At 40.6% G+C, this 21,950-nt stretch overlaps 1 protein-coding gene across 21 annotated transcripts in view; it reads right to left on the reverse strand.

The window, feature by feature from the left end:
- The window catches only part of adgrb2 (adhesion G protein-coupled receptor B2), a 280,363-nt gene extending 258,702 nt beyond the window's left edge, over positions 1-21,661 (reverse strand). For 6 of the 21 annotated variants that reach the window (XM_017307465.2, XM_017307469.2, XM_017307468.2 and 3 more), the window contains exon 1: positions 21,244-21,657. In XM_017307465.2, coding sequence (XP_017162954.1) covers positions 21,244-21,318 — 75 coding nt within the window. In that variant the 5' untranslated portion in view covers positions 21,319-21,657. Of the gene's footprint in view, positions 1-20,541 lie in introns of all 21 variants that reach the window. The other 15 variants (XM_017307460.2, XM_017307459.2, XM_017307461.2 and 12 more) reach the window with 8 other exon arrangements.
- Between the last annotated feature and the right edge of the window lie 289 nt (positions 21,662-21,950).

Consider the following 21,950-nt stretch of genomic DNA (forward strand, 5'->3'; position numbering starts at 1 on the left):
AGAGATGCTCGAAGTTGCTGTTTGTATACAGCTTTAATGAAGTGCAAGCAAAAGGCAGAAATATGAGAGTACTGTACATTTTTGTATTCTGATTACTATTGTTATTTACCGCATATTAAGGATCCTGGATTAGTTTGCGCACATCAGCGATATTTCAAGAGGTTATGTCGCCTTATGCCGAAGAGGAAATGCCACTAAAATGGGTGTTTTAAGAAGATTAAACATTTTGTGCTATTCTTTTAAGCCCTACTTAGCAGCTCATCGATTCCTGTCTGAAGAGGATCCAACTGTGTGGCAGTGTGAGAAGAGTGGATCAGTGAGATACCTTAGGTTCAAGCCATGCACAGCAGTGGGATGCATTGCACACAGCAGTCATGACTAACTCGGAAGAGTTTGGGAATTCCTACACTCCAAGATACTTTGAGAGCTTCCAACGACTCTCAACAGTACATTAGATTTTTTGACATTGTAGTATGGTCTAACTCAGTGTTTCCCAACGCCGGTCTTCAAGGCACACTGCCCTGCATGCTCTGGATGTTTTCCCTACCTGATTCAGTTGATTAAAGTTCAGTAAAAGCCTATTAGTCAGTCATCAATTGAAATCAGGTGTGCTGAAGTAGGGGGAACACAGAAAGCATGCAGGGCACCATGCCTGGCGGACAAGGGTTGGAAAGCCAAATCATTTGTGAAGTAAGGGAAATTAAAAGTCCTGCAATGAAACTTGCTGTATTTGCTAGATAAAGGATGAACAGATGTGTGTCATTTATTTTGGTACCAACTATTCATATTTTTTATCTGAAACAGTAAGAGATGCACTGTAAAAAAAAAAAAAAGGTTTTTAATTTGCGATTAAATACCGGCAGCTGTGATTGCCATATAAATACGGTGACAGGATTGTACCGTATACGGGGTGTGCTGTGGAGGCGCAGGGGTTAAGCACAACCCACATGTGGAGGCCTTAGTCCTCGACGTAGCTGGCGCAGGTTCGATTCCCGGCCTCGCAACCTTTGGTCGAGTATGTCTTCCCCTTCTCTCATTTCCCACTTTCCTGTCAGTTGACTACCAAATAAAGGCCACTAGAGCCAATAGAACCTTTAAAAAAAAAGAATTGTACCGTATAAATAGTGTAAAATTCTGGCAACCACAGCGGCTGGGATTTTACCGGAAATTAGACCTTTTTTTTTTTTTTACAGTGTTGTCCAGCAGACGCTACGAGTCATTCCACAAATTATATTTTATAAAGCCTACATTACAGAGAAAGCACATTGCCTCACTGACTTGATTTTGATGGACACAGACCTTTAGAGTTTAGCAACTGCATTAATATGTGTCTCATTAAACTGAGTTTTTTTTTTTCCTTTTTCTTTTTTTGCTTTTGTGGGTTCACATCAGGCCCAAGAAGGACATAATAAACTACAGAAAATCATGCAGTTTAGTGACAGATGAAGAAAAAACGACACAGAGAAAAGAGCATTCATTTCATTTAAAATCACAACCATAACCCACATTCACGATTCATTACATACCGGGGAAAATAACACGACTCTGCGTTCCTGAAAGGCTACAAATCCGTTTAACGTGGGGCTTGTTTTTTAAAAAAAAAAAAAAAAACAGCATGAAAAAGGGTGTCAATAAAGATCCAGATCAAGCAAAGGGGATTTGTTGGTTCTGCTTAGTTACCAAGGATCAGCCTTGATTGAGTGGATGATTCACTGATATCATTAGCTCTTTGAAAAGGGCTCCTCAGATGGGGAGCATGAGTGCCAACAAAGGTAAAATCCATAGAAAGGACAAGTGGGATAAAGAAATAAATCTTTTTTTTTTCAGAACCATGTCTTTAGAACTTTTACCTGCTTCTAATAAATACGTGATGACTGAATCTGCCAGGCCTGGAAACGCGGCCTGGCAAAAATGAATAGGAAATACAAAGTGACAAAATTATTTATGACAGTCGGAGTAAGTTAAAATATGCACTGAAATCTGGCATATTGGCAAATACATTTCCTGGATTGTACAGCGGTTTAATAGAACGTAGTATGAAATTTTAAACCAGTTAAAAATAATGTGCTTTTACACTATATTTTATAAATCACTCATTTTAAATCAGAAGGTGAGAAGGTTTGGATAGCAAGAAAGTAATAAAGCACATCTGCGTACCTACAACCGGCAGTGATTTTGAATGCCACTAAAACTTTACAAATGTGCATTTGCTTTTTGCTTTTCCAATGGAGAAGCCAGAAAACCCAGCAGAAACAAACCAATTTTATCAGCTTGTGCTTTCAGTCACTTGTGAACATTGATGAGATTAAAAATGTTTTTTTTTTTTTGGTGTAGCACATATCACCAGTGGTGGAGAAAGTACTCAAAATGTACTTAAGTAAAAGTACAAATACACAGACAAAAATTTACTCAAGTAAAAGTAAAACTACCACATTAACATTTGTACTTAAGTAAAAGTAAAAAAAGTACTGGCTTTTAAAAATACTTGAGTTTTAAAAGTAAAAGTACTTGCTGAATCGCTAATACAATATCATTAAGTGAACCGATCGTATTTAATTTTAATACATTAGAAATGTGCCATTTTAATGAACAATGCCACAGATGAAGCATGTTTTTATTATGTTTACTCTGTAACATAGTTTAGACTTGGATATGTGATTCTATGCATCATAATTTCAGGGATGGAAACATCTTGTCTCCTGTCCTAACATAACATGAACTTCACTTGTTTTGCCACTAGTGGCTTTTATTTTTAAAGAAATCCAACAGAAAGGGGATGGAAAGAAGGTGGGTGGAGGAGGACGGGCAACCCAGGAGCCAGTAGGAGAGTTGTAGTCAAGACCACCTACCCAAGACCAAGTTAAGACCAGCACCCCACGCTATGTGACACAAAAAAAGCTTTACCTATAAAAATTGCTTCTCAAATTGATCTGAAAGATCCACATTCCCATAAAACACCTAGATATTAAATACTTAGATCTGAAATAAATTTAATCTGTAAAGATCCGTCCAGAAGAATCGGATCGTTCCTGAATGTCATATCACTATATTGCAGACTTTGGGCACAGCGTTGTCCCATATTTGCGACACCTCAGTTAACACCTCCACACAATAATTCAGCTCATGAGTGACAATTTTTTTTTTCATCGCAGATGCAACATGTCTCTGTACAGCTAGCTTAGCTAGCATCACGTCCACAGATCTTACCTTTCTTCAAGCTTTCCTTCCAAGTGACGCTAAAAGTTGGACGAAGTCCCCACCATCTGTGAAAGCGAAGCGCTGCTTATTCTACATGTCGCCATATCTTATGATTTATGCAGCGCTATTATATTACTGACGATTAAACAGACATCGCCTCCCGCTCAGAGGAAACTACTGCGCATGTCTTGGAGCTCCGCGTGCGAGAAAAAAGGTGGAGGCGATGGGTGACAACAGACACGTAAGTCACGTTATTGGTTGGATTTTACGGCGCCACCTTCAGTTCCTGAACTTCACATTTTAACGAAAAAAAAGAGCAACGCGACTTGGATGTAACGAGTAACGCGATAGTTTTGTAGAAATGTAGTGAAGTAGAAAGTACAGATATTTACTGTAAAATGTAGTGGAGTAAAAGTAGAAAGTATCCATTATAAATATACTTAAGTAAAGTACAGATACACGAAAAATGTACTTAAGTACAGTACTTGTACTTCGTTACTTCCCACCACTGCATATCACAAGGTTCATTTGAAAGAAAAAAGAAGTTTGACACTGTAGTTCGGAAAACAGTGGAAGGACCCACCATCCACCCTCATGTCCAAGCAAAAAAAAAAAAGCTTGCCTCTGTATCCTTCATTCTTATGTAACCACATTCTTCCAGACTGAAGGTTGAATGTTTATTCACCGAGAGAGACAAAAGGCACAATTAACAGGATGAGGGAAAGATTAAGCTCTCACTGAGGTTTGAAATAAATTAGAACATGAAAGTTTTTAAGGTCGGCAAAGGAATTAATATGAAAGACGTCGCTGGTTGGTTATGGCTTGTTGAACGATGTCTCACCTGTTCCATTATTTTTCATCTGAACATTGAACACAGGATGAAAATTAAAAAAAAAAAAGAGTAGTTACGTTACAGCAAAAAGTGAATCCAGTAAGCTTCGGGTGTGCTACGCCGATGGATGTGCTTCCGCCTTATTGCAGAGCAGTAAAGCTAAGTCCTCTCACTGATCTTACACCTCTCCCTTGCTAATCTATCCGTCTTACACAGATAAGACAGACCCAGTGGATGTATCACTTTCCAATCATCCTACCATGGCTAACTCCAGTTAGAAACGAGAGGGAAAGAATAGAAAAAGTGTTGGAGAGAGAAATAGGTATCGATTAGATCAGATATAGTGAGCAAGTTGGGCCGCGTTCAGTGCCTTAACACTCTGCAATAGAAGAAAAGGAGAAGAGAAGTGGCGTGGGTGGACTGACAAAGACAGTAGCAGCAATGAAGAGGGGAAGCAGCAACCGTAGCTGCTGCAAAGTATGTTGCAGAAAAGACAGGATACATAAAAAGGCATGATAATAGTGATGTTTTATTCAAATGCACAGAGCAGAGATTTTTACAGCAGTCCTGATTCCGATGTAAACATCAGTTGGAAACTGAATGAAAACCTTTCCACTCTGAAAATGGCTGCAGTTTACGTTTTTAAACCAGGGAGGGGGGGTAAAAAGCATTATATATTTCTACTCTTTTTATAGTTTATAGAGGTTTAAATTTATTTTGTGTGGCTACTTTTGTGGCTGATATGTATTATGTAACACAGAATAAATTGGATTAATGTTGTGTTTTGTATATCACCCTTTAAGCACATTGGTTGCACAAATGCACAGTTAAGGACTGCACAACTCACAGCTCCTAATGGCTTGTCTCCTTTTCTTTTTTTCTTTTTTTCGTTAACTGAACAAAGCACCCATTCCTCAAGTTCAGTAATCTGCTCTGTGTTGATGCACCTCAGAACAGACCTGTTCAAGTGAAGGTTAATGGCAAGAATCAATACACAAAGGCAGTCCCAGTGTGTTTGTCCTCTAGCCAACCAGCCGCACAGATTATCTGCCATCACAACCTTGAGTCTTAAACACTCGCCAACCCCTTTAAAAATCAGGCGGTTCTGAGACTGCCACCACCTCGGCCCTCTCAGAACTCAAACTGAGACGGCCTCAATGTGCTTGAGTCCAGCTCGGACATGTTTTCTTGGGAAGTGCTAACCTCATTTTGGACTTGATCAAAATACTCAAAGGGCGACGATGAAACGTTTACATGGCTAAACAAGGAATAGTGACTGCTTAGAAATTACCTTGTGAATTTAAAAGACGCCTCTTAAATGCACAATTTTTTTTACAGTTTTCAACTTTCAGTGACAACAAATCTTTAATTGCGCTCAATCAGAACATTTCATGTGGCGTTTGATTCGAGACAAACCAAAGCCTCAAGTAAAACTGGTTTACACAGTGGTAGCATAGTCCATCTATTCTTTGTCTTGGCCTATAATGGTATCATCAAATGTCACAAAGCGATGTTCCTCTGTGCAATTAATTATTTTTCTATTACGCATACAGATGAAACCAAATCAACAGATTATGATGTGTGAAAGGTTCATTAACTGGGATGTGACTGCTGTTTTAGCAGTGACACTTTGGTTTCTGCTATCAGCAATTACTTTGACAAGTATAAGTTGTAATTACCCCTTGAGTAAAAGATCTCCTACAACTGACACCCCGTTTCTGTGCACTGGAGCCGTTTCCCTCGGGCGGCTTGAGAACCATATGACTGGTCGTAATTGCCTGGTCTTCTCGGCTTAGTGAGGGGTTAATAACGCCACTGGCCTTCTTCTCGTCACATCAACTTCTCCTGTCCAACGTCTGACGACAGCTCACAGTCAGGCCCACTGGTTTTCCAGTAAACCAGCACTCACCAACGCAGACAAAAGTAGTCAAACTGTTCCCTGAACTAAACACTAATGCCTCACATGTTAAGCTCTTGAGTTGTGTATTCAACTCAGGTTAGTATTACAGCTATACTTTGGCAAACTTTGTCTATTTTCTCCCCATGCTGGTTGATCTAGATTCTATCTAACCAAGGCAATGGCAAAGGAAACTGAACTTTACTCTTGAAGACATTTTACCTTTCATCCAAAAGTTTTGGGAGGTCTTCTTAAGCTCTGAACTGAATACACTATTTGGATGAGAAGCTATAAAGGTCTTAAAGAACAAAGAGGAGTTTAACATTCTTCTCTTTACACCCTTACAAATACTTTTTTTAATGGTATGGGCCTTTAAAAGCATTTTAAAGGTGCAAAGTGACTAAATTACCTGTGCATTAGATTAAGTTGAGGAAAGAACCTGAAAAGCTACAGTTTTATAACGCTCTGTTAGATTTAAACAACAATTACGTTGGCGCTTCAGGAACGATCAGCAGCAATACAGATAATCGTAGGAGTCCGAAAATATTGTAAATCCTGAAAGTGTTTTTTGAAGAACAGAAAAAAAAAGAGTGATGACCGTCTTTTTTAAGTAATACTGTCTCCAAATAAAGAGAAAGATGTTTTCCAACAGGAGATACATTTTCAAATGTCTTTAAAAAAATGGTGCATTCTAAATGTCAACAAATCCAATGGGATAGGCATCTTGCCAGTCCACTTTCATGCTTAACATGCATGAAATGAATGCAAAATTTCTGCTCCATTTCAAAAGAATACATCCTTGCAGACAGAGGAAAATAATAAAACACATCTCCATATTCTAGAGGCTCGCTCGTGCTCCATTCCCCTGGTGATTTGAGATAGATTGACAGCACTTAATTTCTTTCGGAGACGGTCTATTCCTTGAAGGTAGAGGGGTGCTATTCCACAAAGAGACCCCATCCCAAATCCCAACGGTTTCAAGTGTGCTAGTTTTAGAATCGCCGGCTAAATTGGGTCCGGGAAAAAGGTGCTGATGGTGTGGAGAGAGGAGATTTGGCTGCTATGATACCAGAATCGCAGTGGGAATTAAAACGCCGTCAGGCTGCGAGAAATAAAACCTATCTAAGCATCACCAGGGATTTTCTTTACCAGAGCACACAAAGAATAAGCTGAAAGGCGCCAACAGCTAATATCTGTGCGGTAACCACCTGCAAGCTTGCTAAAAAGCTCTATATGCATTAGACAGGAGATTAAGTTAGAGATCATGCTGGTAAGTCAGCTACGGCCAATAAATAGGATTATAGCGTCACACTGTCAAGTTAGAAATTGGTAATATATTTTAAATCAAGCTCTTAGAAAGATGGGTGGAAGTAACTTTTATATTCTTTATAGCTTCTTGTTTAAAAATGTTATGCTTTCTTGACAAATTGCTACATTAATACACTGAATATCAATCTGCATGAATCAGATGGTTAAAGAATTTAGTTCCTATAAGCAAGAAGCTGGGAATAGTTGTGTTATGGTAAGCATATCACACAACTGTGAGGAGTTGCATCATCGCCAACAAGCAAAGGCTTTGATAAAAATCTTTGGTCATCGATAACCAGTCATGATATCCCATATATGTCCCGTGTTACTATGGCGGATAAAGACAAGGCCCAAAGTTTAAGGTAAACTGGATACAGTATTTGACACTATAGTCAAAGAAATGTTACCGTTAGACAAAAACAGACAGAAACACACTTGTTAGACATATCCAAAAATCTGAGGCTCAGAACTCTAAGATGGCACCTATAGTCATGTTCAATAAATTAGAACATGTGTTTCAATAAGCCTTACTTGTCAGATTAACTCTATCTTTTAAAAATAAGCTTTAAGCAGACATCAAATATACTTTTGATGAAGCGCGTGTTTTTGTGTTTGAAAACGCTCAGTATTTTCTTAATATTGGTGTGATGTAATAGTCTAATGTTAAATGATGAAGGTGGAAAAATCATCATAATGAACACAAAGGCTTAAAAACATATTTATTTATGCACATTCATATTCACATGAATATGAATGTGCACTGCACACTAACTAACTAAGTAACCAAATTACTTAATTGTAACATCATCCAACGTCATGTAGTCACGGTCAGTACACAGGAATATTCAAGATGCCATTCTTAGCTCTTGCTTATATTTGTGTTTCTCGTGTCGAAACAGAAAAAGGAACTGCAATCTTTTAATGCATAGTACATCTAAAAAACTGGCTACAGTAGTTTAATTTCACCATACAAGCTGATTGCGCCTGAGTAATAGCGTAACGTGCTATTCTTACTTCAGTACAAATTCTGGCTACTCAACACTCCTCAACATGCTTCCTGTTGCTAACATAGTTTACTGTCTGCTGATAACAGGCACATCACATACCCAGAACATTCACAATTATTTATCTGCATATTCTGGATTCCAATGAGGGGAGTTTATATATGTATATTTAGTGTGTAGACACACTAGATTGTAGGGAAGTTGAGTAGCAAAAAAAAAAAGTGCACATTTAACTTTGTGTGGGACAAAATGTACAAACAAATGTCTGCAATAGAATTTGTAATAAACCCCTAATGTTGTATACTAAGAAAACCAATATCATGTGTCACACAGATGCATTAGGGTTTTGTTTTTAAATGGATAAAACAACGTTTTAATCCTCGGCACACATGGAAAGCTTTTATCTCTAATTGTACCATCTGCTCTGCAAGAACACATTTTTATAATCCAGTAATGTTGCTTTATGAGGGATAAAACAGGAAAAAAAAAAATAAAAATGCTGTGCTTTAAGTGAAGTACATTGAATAAAAAAAATCTTCCAAAGAAACAGGCTTCCGCAGGAACCTGTGATGTCTCATAATTTCTGCCTGTAAATTGCACTATTGTGGTATTTTCCAGCATCCCCAATAAATGTTAGGCGAATAAATACATACAACTTTTGTACTTGATCAATAAGCAGCAGTTTTCATTCCGTCTTTTCTGTATTTACTACAAACCGAGCCACAAAAACCAAAGCTGTACGCATGACTGAATTTGTTCAGTACAAATCAAACATGATGTGACCAACAAATACCCCATTAATTTGACTGAAGGTAAACAAAGCAGAGCTTGACAGATGTCTACATTGTTAACTTCCTACACAAACACTAAAGTGCAGTTTCCTTTGTGTTGTTACTTATTTCTTAAGTGTTTATTAGAAGCTTGTGTACCACAAACAGTGCGATGAGTCAGACTCGAACGTCTTAAGTGTCTCTGTCTTCACGACTTTTCAGAGTCAAAACCGTAAGTCATTGCTCTGCTTGCACTCTCATATCCTCAAGGGCCTTCTTCTGCCTAACGCCTGTGATCCTGTTGATCCGGCAGAGAGTCCTACAGGATGAACAGGATTTTCGCTCGCAACGCTTTGTGTACTTTCACTAGGTTAGGCACTCTTGCCCTTGACTTGAATAGAAGTTTTGCCCCGTTAGCACAAAATGTTCGAATGTGAAAAGGGATCCAAGACTATAATTCTCCTGAGTCTTATGTTTAAAAGTCACACAAAAGCCACAATCAGAAGAAGGAGAGGACGGCACAAGTTAGCAAGAAGATGCTATGCGAGCTGAATGAGGAAGATGAGTCTTGTTTGCTGGAAGCTGCAGTCCTTACCTATAGCTATGACATATGGGTATGTGGATTCCTCTTGAAAGGGACAAAGTTTAGTCTTGTCAGGATAAGGTGACCATAGTCAACCTCCATGGGAGCTAGAAGTAGAAATGCTACTCCGCTGATATGGTTTAGCAAATGATCAGGATCTTTTCCTTTGGAAGCTTTCCAGGTACATCCCACTAGAAGCAGAAACTGAGGGAGGCCTAAACTCCCTTAACGGACTGCATATACAGCCCATCTTGCTTGGGCATATGTTGTATAGTCTCAAACGGATCACTGGGAGCTAGAAAGAGCTGCTATAGGGTGAGGTATGTTAAGGTTTCGCTTCTTGAAACTGTGACGTCTGCGACGTTTACGGACTTTCATACTGTACGTTGACTCGTTTTCAGAGCTTGCTCCAATGGTTGTGGAACCTCGGCGTTCTAATCTGACTCATTTATATTGATCTCAAACAACTTAACAATGAATGTGTGTGTGTATGAGCCTATTGGTACACACTGAACACACTGACAGCAAAGGTAAACCAGTGACGAAGAGCATATTCTTTGACCACTGAACCAGTGCCTGGAAACGGTGTGGGGGTGAAAGGAGCATTACATCATAGGAGCAGCATGGCCTCTCATTCCAAGTTTAATTACATAGCTGGCCTATGCAACCTTCTCATTTCATCTTTCAGTCTAATTGCTGCAAATGCAGGCCGAGGGCTACCTCCGGTCAGGGTGTTTAGTGGGGAAACTAAATTAGACAACGCATCCATGATAGGATGACAGTCGAGCTCTGAAAGACCTTTTTTTTTTTTTCCTCAGTTGTAAACCCATAAAAATTGGAGTACTGCCACTAAGTGCAGTAATTTAGTTTTAGAACATTAAAAGCTGCACAGCTAAAGCTAGTTTGTCCTTTTATTGTTGTTGTTTTTAAGAATTACTATCTGCCACCCTAACACGTCGATGTTGTTGCAAACTCTAATAGCCACCCCAGTTGGGTGATCCACCAACAGTGTTCTCCACAAGGCGCATTAAATAAAAGGTAATTAAATGCCACGGGTTTTACGCCATCGGCGAGGAGAACGCCACTTTCTATTGGCTGTGTAAAATAATGTATCAAAAGTTAAGAGGGCTGCTGCTAAACAAGTATTCGCTCATTTATTTCTAAGTGTTTTCTTTATGACAGAGTACAGACTAAATCCCTTCCTGAAAATAAAAAGAAAGACCTCGTGCTCCGGATGACTTGTAGAAACAGCGAAAGCATTGCAGTAGCGTTTTGCTTCAGCAACAACAAACGCAAGCCATAAAAACCTAAGTTTTAGATCTATGTTTCACTCATGAATAAGTTTTGAAGTGACGAACACAGAGCTCGTTATGAGGAGGACGATGTGTTTTCTGTAAGGTTGACCTCGACCCTACTTCAAAAGCAGCTCTCGGCTGCTTTGTGTAACAACCAGCCCACCAATTAAATGTGTCAGACTGCTGAAGGTTGTATTCAAGTTGGATGACATGGCGCTCTAAAAGTTTCCAAGTAGGTGGTTAAGAGCTTTTTATGGCTTCCAGCTCAAAGAAGTAGATGGTCCAATACAATGCTAACATTTTCAAAGTGCAATTTATCAAACTCCCAACGTAATAGCGCTTGGACAACACAGACTGGGTTCGCAAAAGTAACCCATACTGAGTTTGTATTTTTAAAGCATTCCATTTGTGCAAATCGCTAAATTGCTTGTAATAAATACAAATAAATTAATAAAAAAATAATAAAAAAAGGTGTATGCAGCTTTTAAGCTAGTTCATGAACTTGCAAAGAGAGTCAGAAGACAAAATCCGTCTTTATTAGCCTCAGGTCGTGTCATTCAGAAACACAAGGTAAAGCATGGCAACAGGTATTTACGGGCAAAGACATATTGTCTCTGCCAGGTTTGTACTGTAGGCGTACAGGCCTGTCGGGTTGGGAGACACTCCAGCATCTCTCTGGGATGGATTTCCACCTGTCCCCCTTTTCTTATTCCATAAATACACAAGCAGCAGTCCTGACAAGCCTCTAGACCTGCAGAGCATTTTTTCCCCTTCCCCCCATGTCCCCCTGACAAGCACACACTACTCACACACACATAAACACATATCAGGCATGGGTAACTACACATGCACCACAATCCGCCAATGGCTTTGCAGTGAACCGATGAAAGGAGAAAACCTTTCATTGGTTTCTTACCTCCAAATGTCTGTGATATTACTTTTCTCTCAAGTTTTATTCAAACAGGCAAGCTGAGCACATTCCAAGAACACAGTTTATCCACAGCAACAGCCTGGGGAGATGAGATGCCCTTATTTAAAAGAAACCCCACTTCTTACTTTTGCCATGTCTGTTTTTTTCTCCCCTTAGTTCTTTAATAAAGATGAGTGTGAGGATGCCAGGATTAAAAACAATTGTTTAAAAAAACAAAACAAAAAAAAACACATAAATTAGTTTTGTTTTTTGGAATCTTAGCTTCTGACTATTACTATTTTAGGTTACAAGAATGCAACTTAATTGCAACTGAAATGCCTCGCACTTTTACAAAATAAATGACTGAAACGAAACATCATCTTTCATTTTAGCCAGAGACTCAAATTTACCTCATTTTGGGCTTGTGATTAAACTAAACTGTTCTAAGTTATGCATTAACCAATTTTTGTTCAGACGGCACAGTGATATTGCGGTTACCACCTTGGTCTTACAGCAAGAAGATCCTGAGTTTGGGGCCTGACCAGAGCTTGTCTGTTCCTAGATTCATGGCTTAATTCTTCTGGGTACTTCAATTTCCTCTTACGTCACAGGCTAGACGTAAACACTAGCTACTTTACACAGTGAGGGATAGAAAACGGGTGGATGGATGAACAGATTGAAATGGAGAATGAACAGGTAAAAGTAGCTTCATAGGTGAGGTCATTAACCCTCCAGACTCCCATCCTAAAGCCTCACAAGACCCCCAAATTGATGCTACTGCTGCAAAGCCAGTGAGAATCCTGCGCTTGCATCCAAAACAGAAAACTCTTGCACATATGTAATCACACCACGAAGGACTTTCGACTCCTTCCATCTGCTTTGGCAGAGAACAACCTTTTGCTTTTTGACCTGCAAACTCAAAGCTTCCTTCCCCATAAAGCACAGAAATAGGGGCCAAATGAATGTGACAGTAGGGGCACTTTGCCGACGAATGAGGCCAGACTGCTAAAGCAGATGAGTTTTCAGCCCCCCCCCCTACATTAAGTAGTGGAGCTTGCTGCTTGGCTTTCTCTCAAGTGAAATGGGTATGCTGTGTGTGTTCATGCACAAAAAAAGAGAGAGAGAGAGAGAGAGAGACTGTGGATGTTTCAGAGTAGATAACAGGAATAATCAAAAAGAAGAGAAGAACAAGGTGTAACGTATTGGTATTGAAAAAGGCAAAAGTGGGAAATGAAGGAGAGCTTTGGGAAAGTCATAAAGGTGGGCTTTGAATGAAGAGGAAACGCTTGTCCTATCGGTTGCCGAGAAAAAGCAATCATGAAAACACGTTAACTTCAAGAATCCTCTCAGGCCCCGTCTGTATGGCCCCATAAAACAACGGCTTTAGATGCTCTGAATCAATACAATCTGCCAGCTCCTGCTCTTTTTCAACCCCGCAGGGCCACACATTATGAAAAACATTACATTAAAAAAAAAAAGCAAATATGACTGCCGGGACGCAGTCAGTCACCGGCTAGGAGCTCCCCCCCGTTCGCAATGCTGCACAGCTTGCAGCTCATGAAGTAACAATCTCAAATTGCACAATCATTGCCCAGCTAAGTCTTCTCGTTCATCTTTGCACAAAGGGACTTATTAACAGAGGGAAGGAAAAAAAAAAACTCAATGAATTAACTGTTCTCCACGCTTGTATTGTGGCAGTTTTTTTATCCTGCGCGCGATCGATATTAATCAGAGATTTGAATTATCTCAGCAATTCCAGACAATTAATTTGTTTTGTGTACTTCCACTCACCGCACCCGCCGCCCCACTGGCAGCCTCGACCTATGTACTCCCAAAAAGCCCCTGTCCTTTTGTTTTTCTTGCCAAAAAGACTTAATTATTGCACAAAGCAGGTCTACGGGGCTTTTGATAAGTGTTTTTCTTGTTTCCTGTTAACTTTTCTTCATGGCCAGTGTCGAACCGTGCCCACTCATGCTTATAGAGCCGCCCCGAACCAAAATGACACTCATTGCAAATATTGACACAGTCACCCGGGGCCATGCCAAATGAATACCGCCCTAGTGATAGAGGCATCTGTGGCTCCAAATGGAGCATGGCACAGCATATGAATAGGGAGGTGAGGGGGGGGGACAACATATGAAACCAAAAAGAGAGATAAGAATTCTCTTATTCAATTCATCTCTGACCTCTCCTTCAACCCTGCGTGACCTAAATTTTTCCCCGACTTCCCCTCGCTCTGTTTCTATCTAGTGACCTGGGTCTGTGATCGCTGATTTGCAGAAAGCTGACAGCAGATCATCTGGATGTGGTGAGGAGAACTCTGAAGCCTATCTGTCAGGGCGTGTTACTTGAACCAACACAGTCAACCACAATAATAGAAGGTGATACCCCGGCCCCAGTTAATAATAATAATAATAATAATAATAATAATAATAATAATAATAATACACAAATCCTAGCTACGGCTGTATATCAAAGCCAGTACATCTGTGGAATTAAAAGAAAATTAAAAGTATAGACGCCACTGGAATATTTCCACACCTCTTCATATGATGGCCACTCACACACACACCGGTGTGTTTTCCTGCTATTTTATGTGATAAACCAACAAAATGCGGTGCATAGTTGTGAAGTGGTAGCAAAAATAGTTAGTAAAACTATTTCTGAATAAAATTGTAATATCGGAGATGCTCCGATGTGTGTGAATTTGTTGCATGTGCCGCACGTACACGCGAACACGTGTACGAATATCTCATTCGCAAACACACACACACTTGTGTTAATGTGTAACTTTATGTTCGTATCGGGTCCTCGGTTTCCGTATAAGACTGCAACTTTGTGTAAATGAAATTTGACAAGCGCCCTGGAATGTTGCTTTTACTCTATTTCTTCTTCATTGGTATATTTTCTCTTGATATTTACTTCCCTTTTTTATTTATTTACTTATTTATTTGGTTTTTTTTTTTGTTTATTATTTTCAATCATTCAAATTGTACCAGCTGGCACAATGGAAATCAGCTTCAGCTTTAATTGGGTGCATTTTCATTTGTGTTCTTCAAAAAAATTCATCAAAGCACAATCGCCCTCTTTAGCAAATAAAATAAAGGAAATCATATGAAATGGTTTTTTAAATGTCTATTAAAAAAAGAAAATCTGAAAAATTGTTACTTTGGAAAATAAATTTTCATTTCAAACAACATCTGCATTTGCATTTTAACTTTGCCTGAGCAACTGCTTTAATAAAAACTGTTCAATTGCAGCTGAGGTTGTTCTGATACTCTTTTTTTTTTTTTCCCCGTCAACTCTCACCAGCTACCAAATTTTCAATTGTTAAGCAATTTGTAAACATTCTTTCTTCCACTTGACCATTATTCTGCACTTTTTATTGGGTAACCTCTCACATAAAACACCAATAATATACGTGGAAGTTTGTGGTCGCAAAGCAACCAAATGTCGGGAAAGTTTGAGCGAGCACGAGGACTTTATCCCAGTCAATCCCGACATCAGAAAAGAAGCATCCTTTTAAAATGTACCGAGGAGTGGACAACAGACACAATTGGCGTGTGGGGCTTAAAAACAAGGAGGAGAAAATGGAGGGCAAGATGAGCTTGTTAGGGAGGGAACGGTGGTAGGGAGGAAATGTGTTTTTGCACATGTAAGAGAGGGGTGTCAGAGGAACAATGGCACAGCGAGCGTGCAGTGATCCAGGCAGGACCAAGCTGTCGCCTGGCTCTTAGTACATATGCACTAGTTAAACAGCCCGCGTGTGTGCACACACACAGCTTGACTCCCCACCGCCATGTACTGGGATTCCTCCCTCGAGCCAAAATGAGATGTGGAAGGGAAAAAAAAAAAAAAAGAAGAAGAAGAGATGCAGGTGAGGAAGAGGTTATGGGGTAAAAGTCAGTGGGAGACGCAATGGAGGAGGAGGGATGAAAAAACAAAAACACCAAAAAACAAATTCAGTGCCAGCATTGGTCTGTGACATGTGGGTGGATATTGAAGATGTTATTAGTATCACATTTGCGGGCTTTATAAAACTGCCACAGAGCTGGCTCATTTTAATATATCTTCAGCTGATATGTGCCACACTGTCATATGTGTTGCTCTCCCAGCAGCTGCTGAGATGATGGCGCAGTGATAACACAGCCATTCTGCAGCCCTCTTTGACCCTCCTGCTGTGTTTTAGTCTTCAGTTCAGTTCATTTCTTTTGCCAAGCTTCCGTGATATGTTTTTACAGTAATGCACGACACTTAAAATTCTCTTTCTTTACATTTAAAATGAAACGAATAATACTAATAATTAAGGAACAAGCAGCAACTTAGGTGCAACAAGTGCTACAGATTTTTGTTATTTTTTTTCCCCTTCAGGAGTCGCCACAGGGAATCATCTGTCTTTATTTAGTCCTTCCTGTCCTCTACATGCTCAACTTACTTCATAACTTCTTTTGCCTAAATTCCACTGAGTTTAAAAATTGAAACCATTTCATTTTGGAGGACTTGGGTTTAGAGGCAATGCTTTTTCAAGAGTTTTACAAATACACAGAAAAAAAACTAAATCATCATGTTTTCATGGTTTAATTAATTTCTGCTTATGGCCGTTTGCAACCTTGAGTCTGCACAGGCTGTTCCTTACTACAAGTTAAAGTGGCTTACGTTGCAGGCCATCAAGACGCCAGCTAGAATTGCGAATGTGAAGTGCTCCGTTTTCATTTTGGACCTTGGTGGAAACTTGAAGAAGAAAATTAGAATGCATAAAACTGCTCTTCCAAAAAAAAAAAAAAGAAAAAATCTGAAGAACTCTCTGGAGATCACTGTGGGCAACGTCTGCAACCAGTTTGGCATAGAATACACAAATTCAGCAGAGGGAAACGCTGCTCTCATGAAAGGCTTTGCACCTGCCAAGATGGCACATGGCGTAATTCATGCTAAAGAACCGTCCAATAATTCCTACTACTTAAATGGGGATTTACACTCAAAGAGGCTTTTTCTGTTCAAGTTTCATGTTTGTTTGTTGTTTTTTTTCACTCAGTCTAAGAACTAATTATGTGGGAACACGGTATAAAATTGCTTGTGAGAAGTTATAATTGTTAGACTAAAATGTTTGTCGCTCAGTAGGTGCGTCAGAATCCACTCCTTTCTGCTAAACGTTTGGCAAACTTCTATCTATTTTACTAAGGATATGTTTAAAACCACTGACGTGTGTAGTATATGTATTTTTTACAGCATTGCACATTTTAGAGTGTTGGATATTTTGGTGATAGAAAAAGAAAAGAATAGTGAAGGTAATTATTGTGAACAATGTTCTTTAGCTGCGTTTCCATCACAAAAGGTCTGAAAACCTAGTGCAAGCAATAGGTCACTAAAAATCATGGTAGCGGAAGAAGTAGTTACATGATATTATATTCATAATTTAGCCATGACGCTCATTATCTATCAGCCATCAGAGGAAATGTTGCCGTTGGAGTGACAAGCCCTCTGTACTTGGGTTGCGGCTGCGTATGCAGCGTTTTGGTTGGAATTGTAGTTGGCGAGTTTATGGAATAGCTGCAGATTAAACACGTTCAAATGACAACACGACTTTTTATGAACTGTGCCGTGCCGTGTGAGAGCTCTGGTGGAGTCAGCTGCACATTGTCCTAAAAGAACAAAAACAAACTACAAGGAAAACTACTTCCTGCTGTCTTCTTCGTGGGATTTTGCCAATAGCAACAACCGGCTGTTGATCACGTGACTTCAACGTTGGAATTAAAAGAGTCAACTTGGCATTATATGGTAAATAATGACACCGTTAATGCAAAGTTGGCACTTTTAATGGACTTTTAAAGCAACTTTGCATTAAAAGTGTCATTATTTCCCGAATGACACTTCATGACACCAGTCACAAACATTCATAAGTGCTCATGTTTACGACACCCCTTCAAATAGTGTTACCATTATTTGTTTCCATTAAGCACATTTATTTTCGTCATTTCAATTTGCACAGTTTTGTGGTTAAAGGAAAGGCAGCTTATGTTGGTGCCACTTTAGCACTGAGCGGTATAATAAAAGCACTTCAAAAAAAGCAGGAATTGATCCAGGAACGGTTTGAGGTGCACAACAAGTTTGAGGAGTTGACTTGTTGGCTTCCAGTTTTCCCTTGACCTTAATCTGATCACAGCTTTGACGAGATGTGGGGGACCAACAGGTCCATGGATACCCAATCTCACAACCCACAGGACCTGAAAGATGTGCTGCATCAGCTGCATATGAAAAAAAAAACCTGTGCTTTGTCTATCGGTACAGTGTGGATTTTTAACTTTCTCTGGAGTAAAGAATAATAAACCCCCACCGTCACCCACCTATAATATAACTCAAGCTCAAACTCTCTAATAATAAAGAGCAGCGTTGTAGAAGTGTTTTCCATGCTTTGTCCTTTGTCCGTGGTGCTGAACTTGAAACCGGTTTCCCTGCAGTCAAAGCCCGGGATCCTGCGTGTGTCGCTGCATTTATAGAATCAGAAGGGTGCAAAATGTGATCCTGCAGGTTCCATCAACTTTAAACAAAGCTGAATCTGGAAATCCCTGCGTCGTCAGGGGTTGTTAATCTCTTGTCTTTTCGGTGTTTGAAGGAGTCTTGGAAGTTTTGCTTGTTAATCATGTTCAGAGAATGCTGGAGCTTTAGTGAGCTCAGAATCTGTTCAACCTCAAAGGTGTGTGTGTGTGTGTGGGGGGGGCGGCGCTTGCACAAAAGGGACATTTTCCTTACTTTGCAAAAAAAACTCAACGTACAGTTCTGGACAGAAGAAATACTTGGGAATGTTTTTATTATTCATATTACGCCTTACTTCCCGCGTTTTGTTATGCAAAGGTTTTTACAGCCAACTGAAGATCTGTTCTTTATGTTTAGTGAAGCTTCTTATGATATTTTGTGGGTAAAGACTTTTTTTTTTGGAAGTGAATTGTTGTAGAAAATAAGTAAAACTTGCTTCATATGGGCTCTTGATCAGTTCATTTGACGAACAATATCAAAGGACCATTATGATGGTAGAGCAAAAACAATACCTTTCAGTAGCTCACTGTAAAGACTGCTCTGTGGTGTTGGAGCCAAAAACGACATTTTGCTCAGGGTTACTGTTGACAGAAAGCCATGAGAAGTACTATGTGATGACGCAGCATTAACCATTCGTAGCTTTGTATCAAAACCTAAGTGAACCTCCAAAAAACGGCTTTTGCCCTCCACTAACATTAGAACTGCCTCTTGCCAAACCTCCTGGAGGCGCCACCAGCAGAATGCTTTTATACTCGCCACATATTTTTAGCTGTTGAATGTTAAAAAAAAAATCGTGCATCGTTTTTCGTTTCACTTCACAGCCATGTGTTACTTCGTCACGTGATTGTAATGTCACAAAATAGTTCACAATACGTGGGTACTTATGCAAAAAAAACAAACAACCTGCACTCTGATGACCTGTTCATCTGAACTGAACGAGTCGCTGCATACCAATCAGTGCGTCCTGCGCAGCCTCCCGCACAACCAGCTCAGGCAGAAAGTTTAACATGATCACAGATGGCATTTTAAAGGAACGACACAATCCAGCTCCTCGCTACAGTCTGAGCAACTCATCCCCCCAACCCCCCTTTTTTTTTCTTTTTTAAAATGAACATGTAGCTGAGATTCGGCGGCGGTAGGGGATGGGAGTTTGAATCAAAAGGTGCGTGAAGAAGGGAGCGCACGCTCCGCACGCTCAACAGATGGCATGGAGAGGAACAGACAGAGGGAGCGGACGCTCGGAGGCTGCTTTGCACTCCCTTTTCCGTCGCGTCCCAGGTTGTCATTCTCGCTCAGCGTCACGCGGGAGCCACCTGCTCGCTTTCCTGAAGGCGAGCGGTTCTGGAGAGGAGAGCTTTGCCCGACGTGCACACAGGCAAGAGCGGGGCTTTGGCGCTGCGCGACGCGGCACTGCGGCAGGCGCAGACGAACCCGCCGCGATGTTGCAGCTTTCAAAGGGCTTTCTGTTGCACGATCCGCTGCCCAGTGAACTCACCGACCCCCCCTCCTCCATCTCTCCTCTTTTCTCCCCATGCATGCTCTTGCGTGCATCCTCTTTAACATTCAACGGCGGAAGCCGCCCGCTCACTCATACGGGCGCACAGTTGCGCACGAAAAAAAAAAAGAAATCGTTGTAATCAGACCTCGAACGATGTATCCTGCTGCCAACAATTAGTTCTCACCAACTAAAAGTAAAAATATATGATTAATATAGAAAACTAAAAAAGAAAAAAAACCTTCTTCTGTCTTTCAAGCGGATGAGGGGAAAAAGTGAGCATGCCAATGCGTCTAGAAACACTAGAATGGAAAGTGGAAACTGTGTGTGTGTGTGCGTGTGTGTGTGTGTGCGTGTGTGCGCGTGTCTGCGTGCGTCTGTGTGGCCACTGCGCAAAGTTCCAGGTCGGGTTTTAGAGGCGAGAATCCTAAAGCTCAACCCCCTGCTCTGCTCTCTCCTTCAGGGATTGAGAATATCTGAGCTGTCAGCTGTCCCACCTGTGATCCATCTTCCACATCTCACACTAAAAAAATACAACAACAAAAAAATAACAGACGCTTCGATTCATTCCTTGTGAAAATCCCATCCAAACAGGCTGAAGCTACGGGCTGGATGCGACATCAAAAAATAGGCACGTCCAAATAAACACACACCAGCTAGACAAAGTTGAGGGTTTTTTTTTTTTATCTCTCTCTTTTTGCCGATAGGCTCACGTTACCTGGTCGCTGTCAGCAGCAGTTATTTGAGGAGGAGGCTATTCCCCGATCGGTTCCGTGGACACAAGTTAAGTTTCCCATCCATGGCACGTCTCAGACGGAGAAGGGGACTATTATTCATTCACGTTTTGCTGCTGCGCCCCACTAATGTTCTCCGTGAGGCATCCCACTTCATCGAGTCCAAAGAGAAGAAGGGAAGGGGAAAGGAAGAAAGTATAAATGGAAATAAACAATCTAAACAAAAGGTTAAAGGAAAAAAATCTAAATTCATTAAATCATAAAAAAGAAAAGTAGGCACAGATCAAATGAAAGAACAGAACAGAAAACAAACCAAAAAAAAAGAGGGGAACGCAATCCCCCCCTCCCCTAAAAAAAAAAAAAAATTCAACTAAAAAAAATCAACTAAAAAAACGATGTTACTGTAGATGTCCAGTTTTGTTTAAAAAAAGCGTAAATCCACGTGATATAATCTCCATGGTTTGGTGCAGGGAGCCGCACGACATATTCCAAATTCACAATAAGCAGCACCGCAGCAGCAGAAGCAGCAGCAGTGGAATAACGGGGAGGTTTTTTCTCTTTTTTCTAACGATGCCCGGTACTCCAAGTCCAAAGAGGCTCTTCATTTAAAGCAGACGCCGAAACAACAGAGAGGGAGCGAGTTGGACGCGAATCACACACACACACAAAAAAGCATTATATCTCACTCCTCCATTTCTTCCTCTTCCTCCTCCTCCTCCTCCTCTGTGCGGTGGGATGAGATGTGTCGCCTGCTCTGGCATTCGGGATGAGGATCCACAGGCAGCGTCTCGCAGTCGGGCATCTGGCTCCCCTGCAGTGTCTTCACGAGCGGAGGACGGAGATGCGCGCTCTCGCTGCCCTCTCCGCCGGGGATCCGTCAGGCGCGTTCACGTCGGAACTCCCCATCCCCTCCTCCTCCTCCTCCTTCTACTCCATCCTCCATCTTTCTCACCCCCTCTCCCTCGCACACACGCGCGCGCGCGCGCGCACCCACCCGCTCACACACACACACATACACACACGCACGCACGCACACGCATGTTCTACCTCTACTGACGTCAGCCAGAAAAGTATAGCTACATGATGTCAAATTCCACAAGCTTTTTTTTTTTTTTTTTTTTTTTTTTTTTTGTAACATCACCTTTGATTTTCTTTATTTGGACACTAATACCTGATACGTCACGCAAACATCTCTGCAGTTAATGTGATTAAAAATAAAGACAACCTCTCGCCTTGTCTCTTGAACTTTTGGGATATTAGATCATACCCCAACACAACATAGTGCAAAAATGGTGGGAAAGCAGAATATGATTTTTGAAATTCTTTAGAAAAATTCAAATCTTAAAAGTGCGGCATGCTATTTTTAGTAAAGAAGAACTTACTTTGATATCGC

Source organism: Poecilia reticulata, chromosome 11, assembly GCF_904066995.2.
Source record: "Poecilia reticulata chromosome 11, P_reticulata-male-v2, whole genome shotgun sequence".
NCBI classification, from domain to species: Eukaryota; Metazoa; Chordata; class Actinopteri; order Cyprinodontiformes; family Poeciliidae; genus Poecilia; species Poecilia reticulata.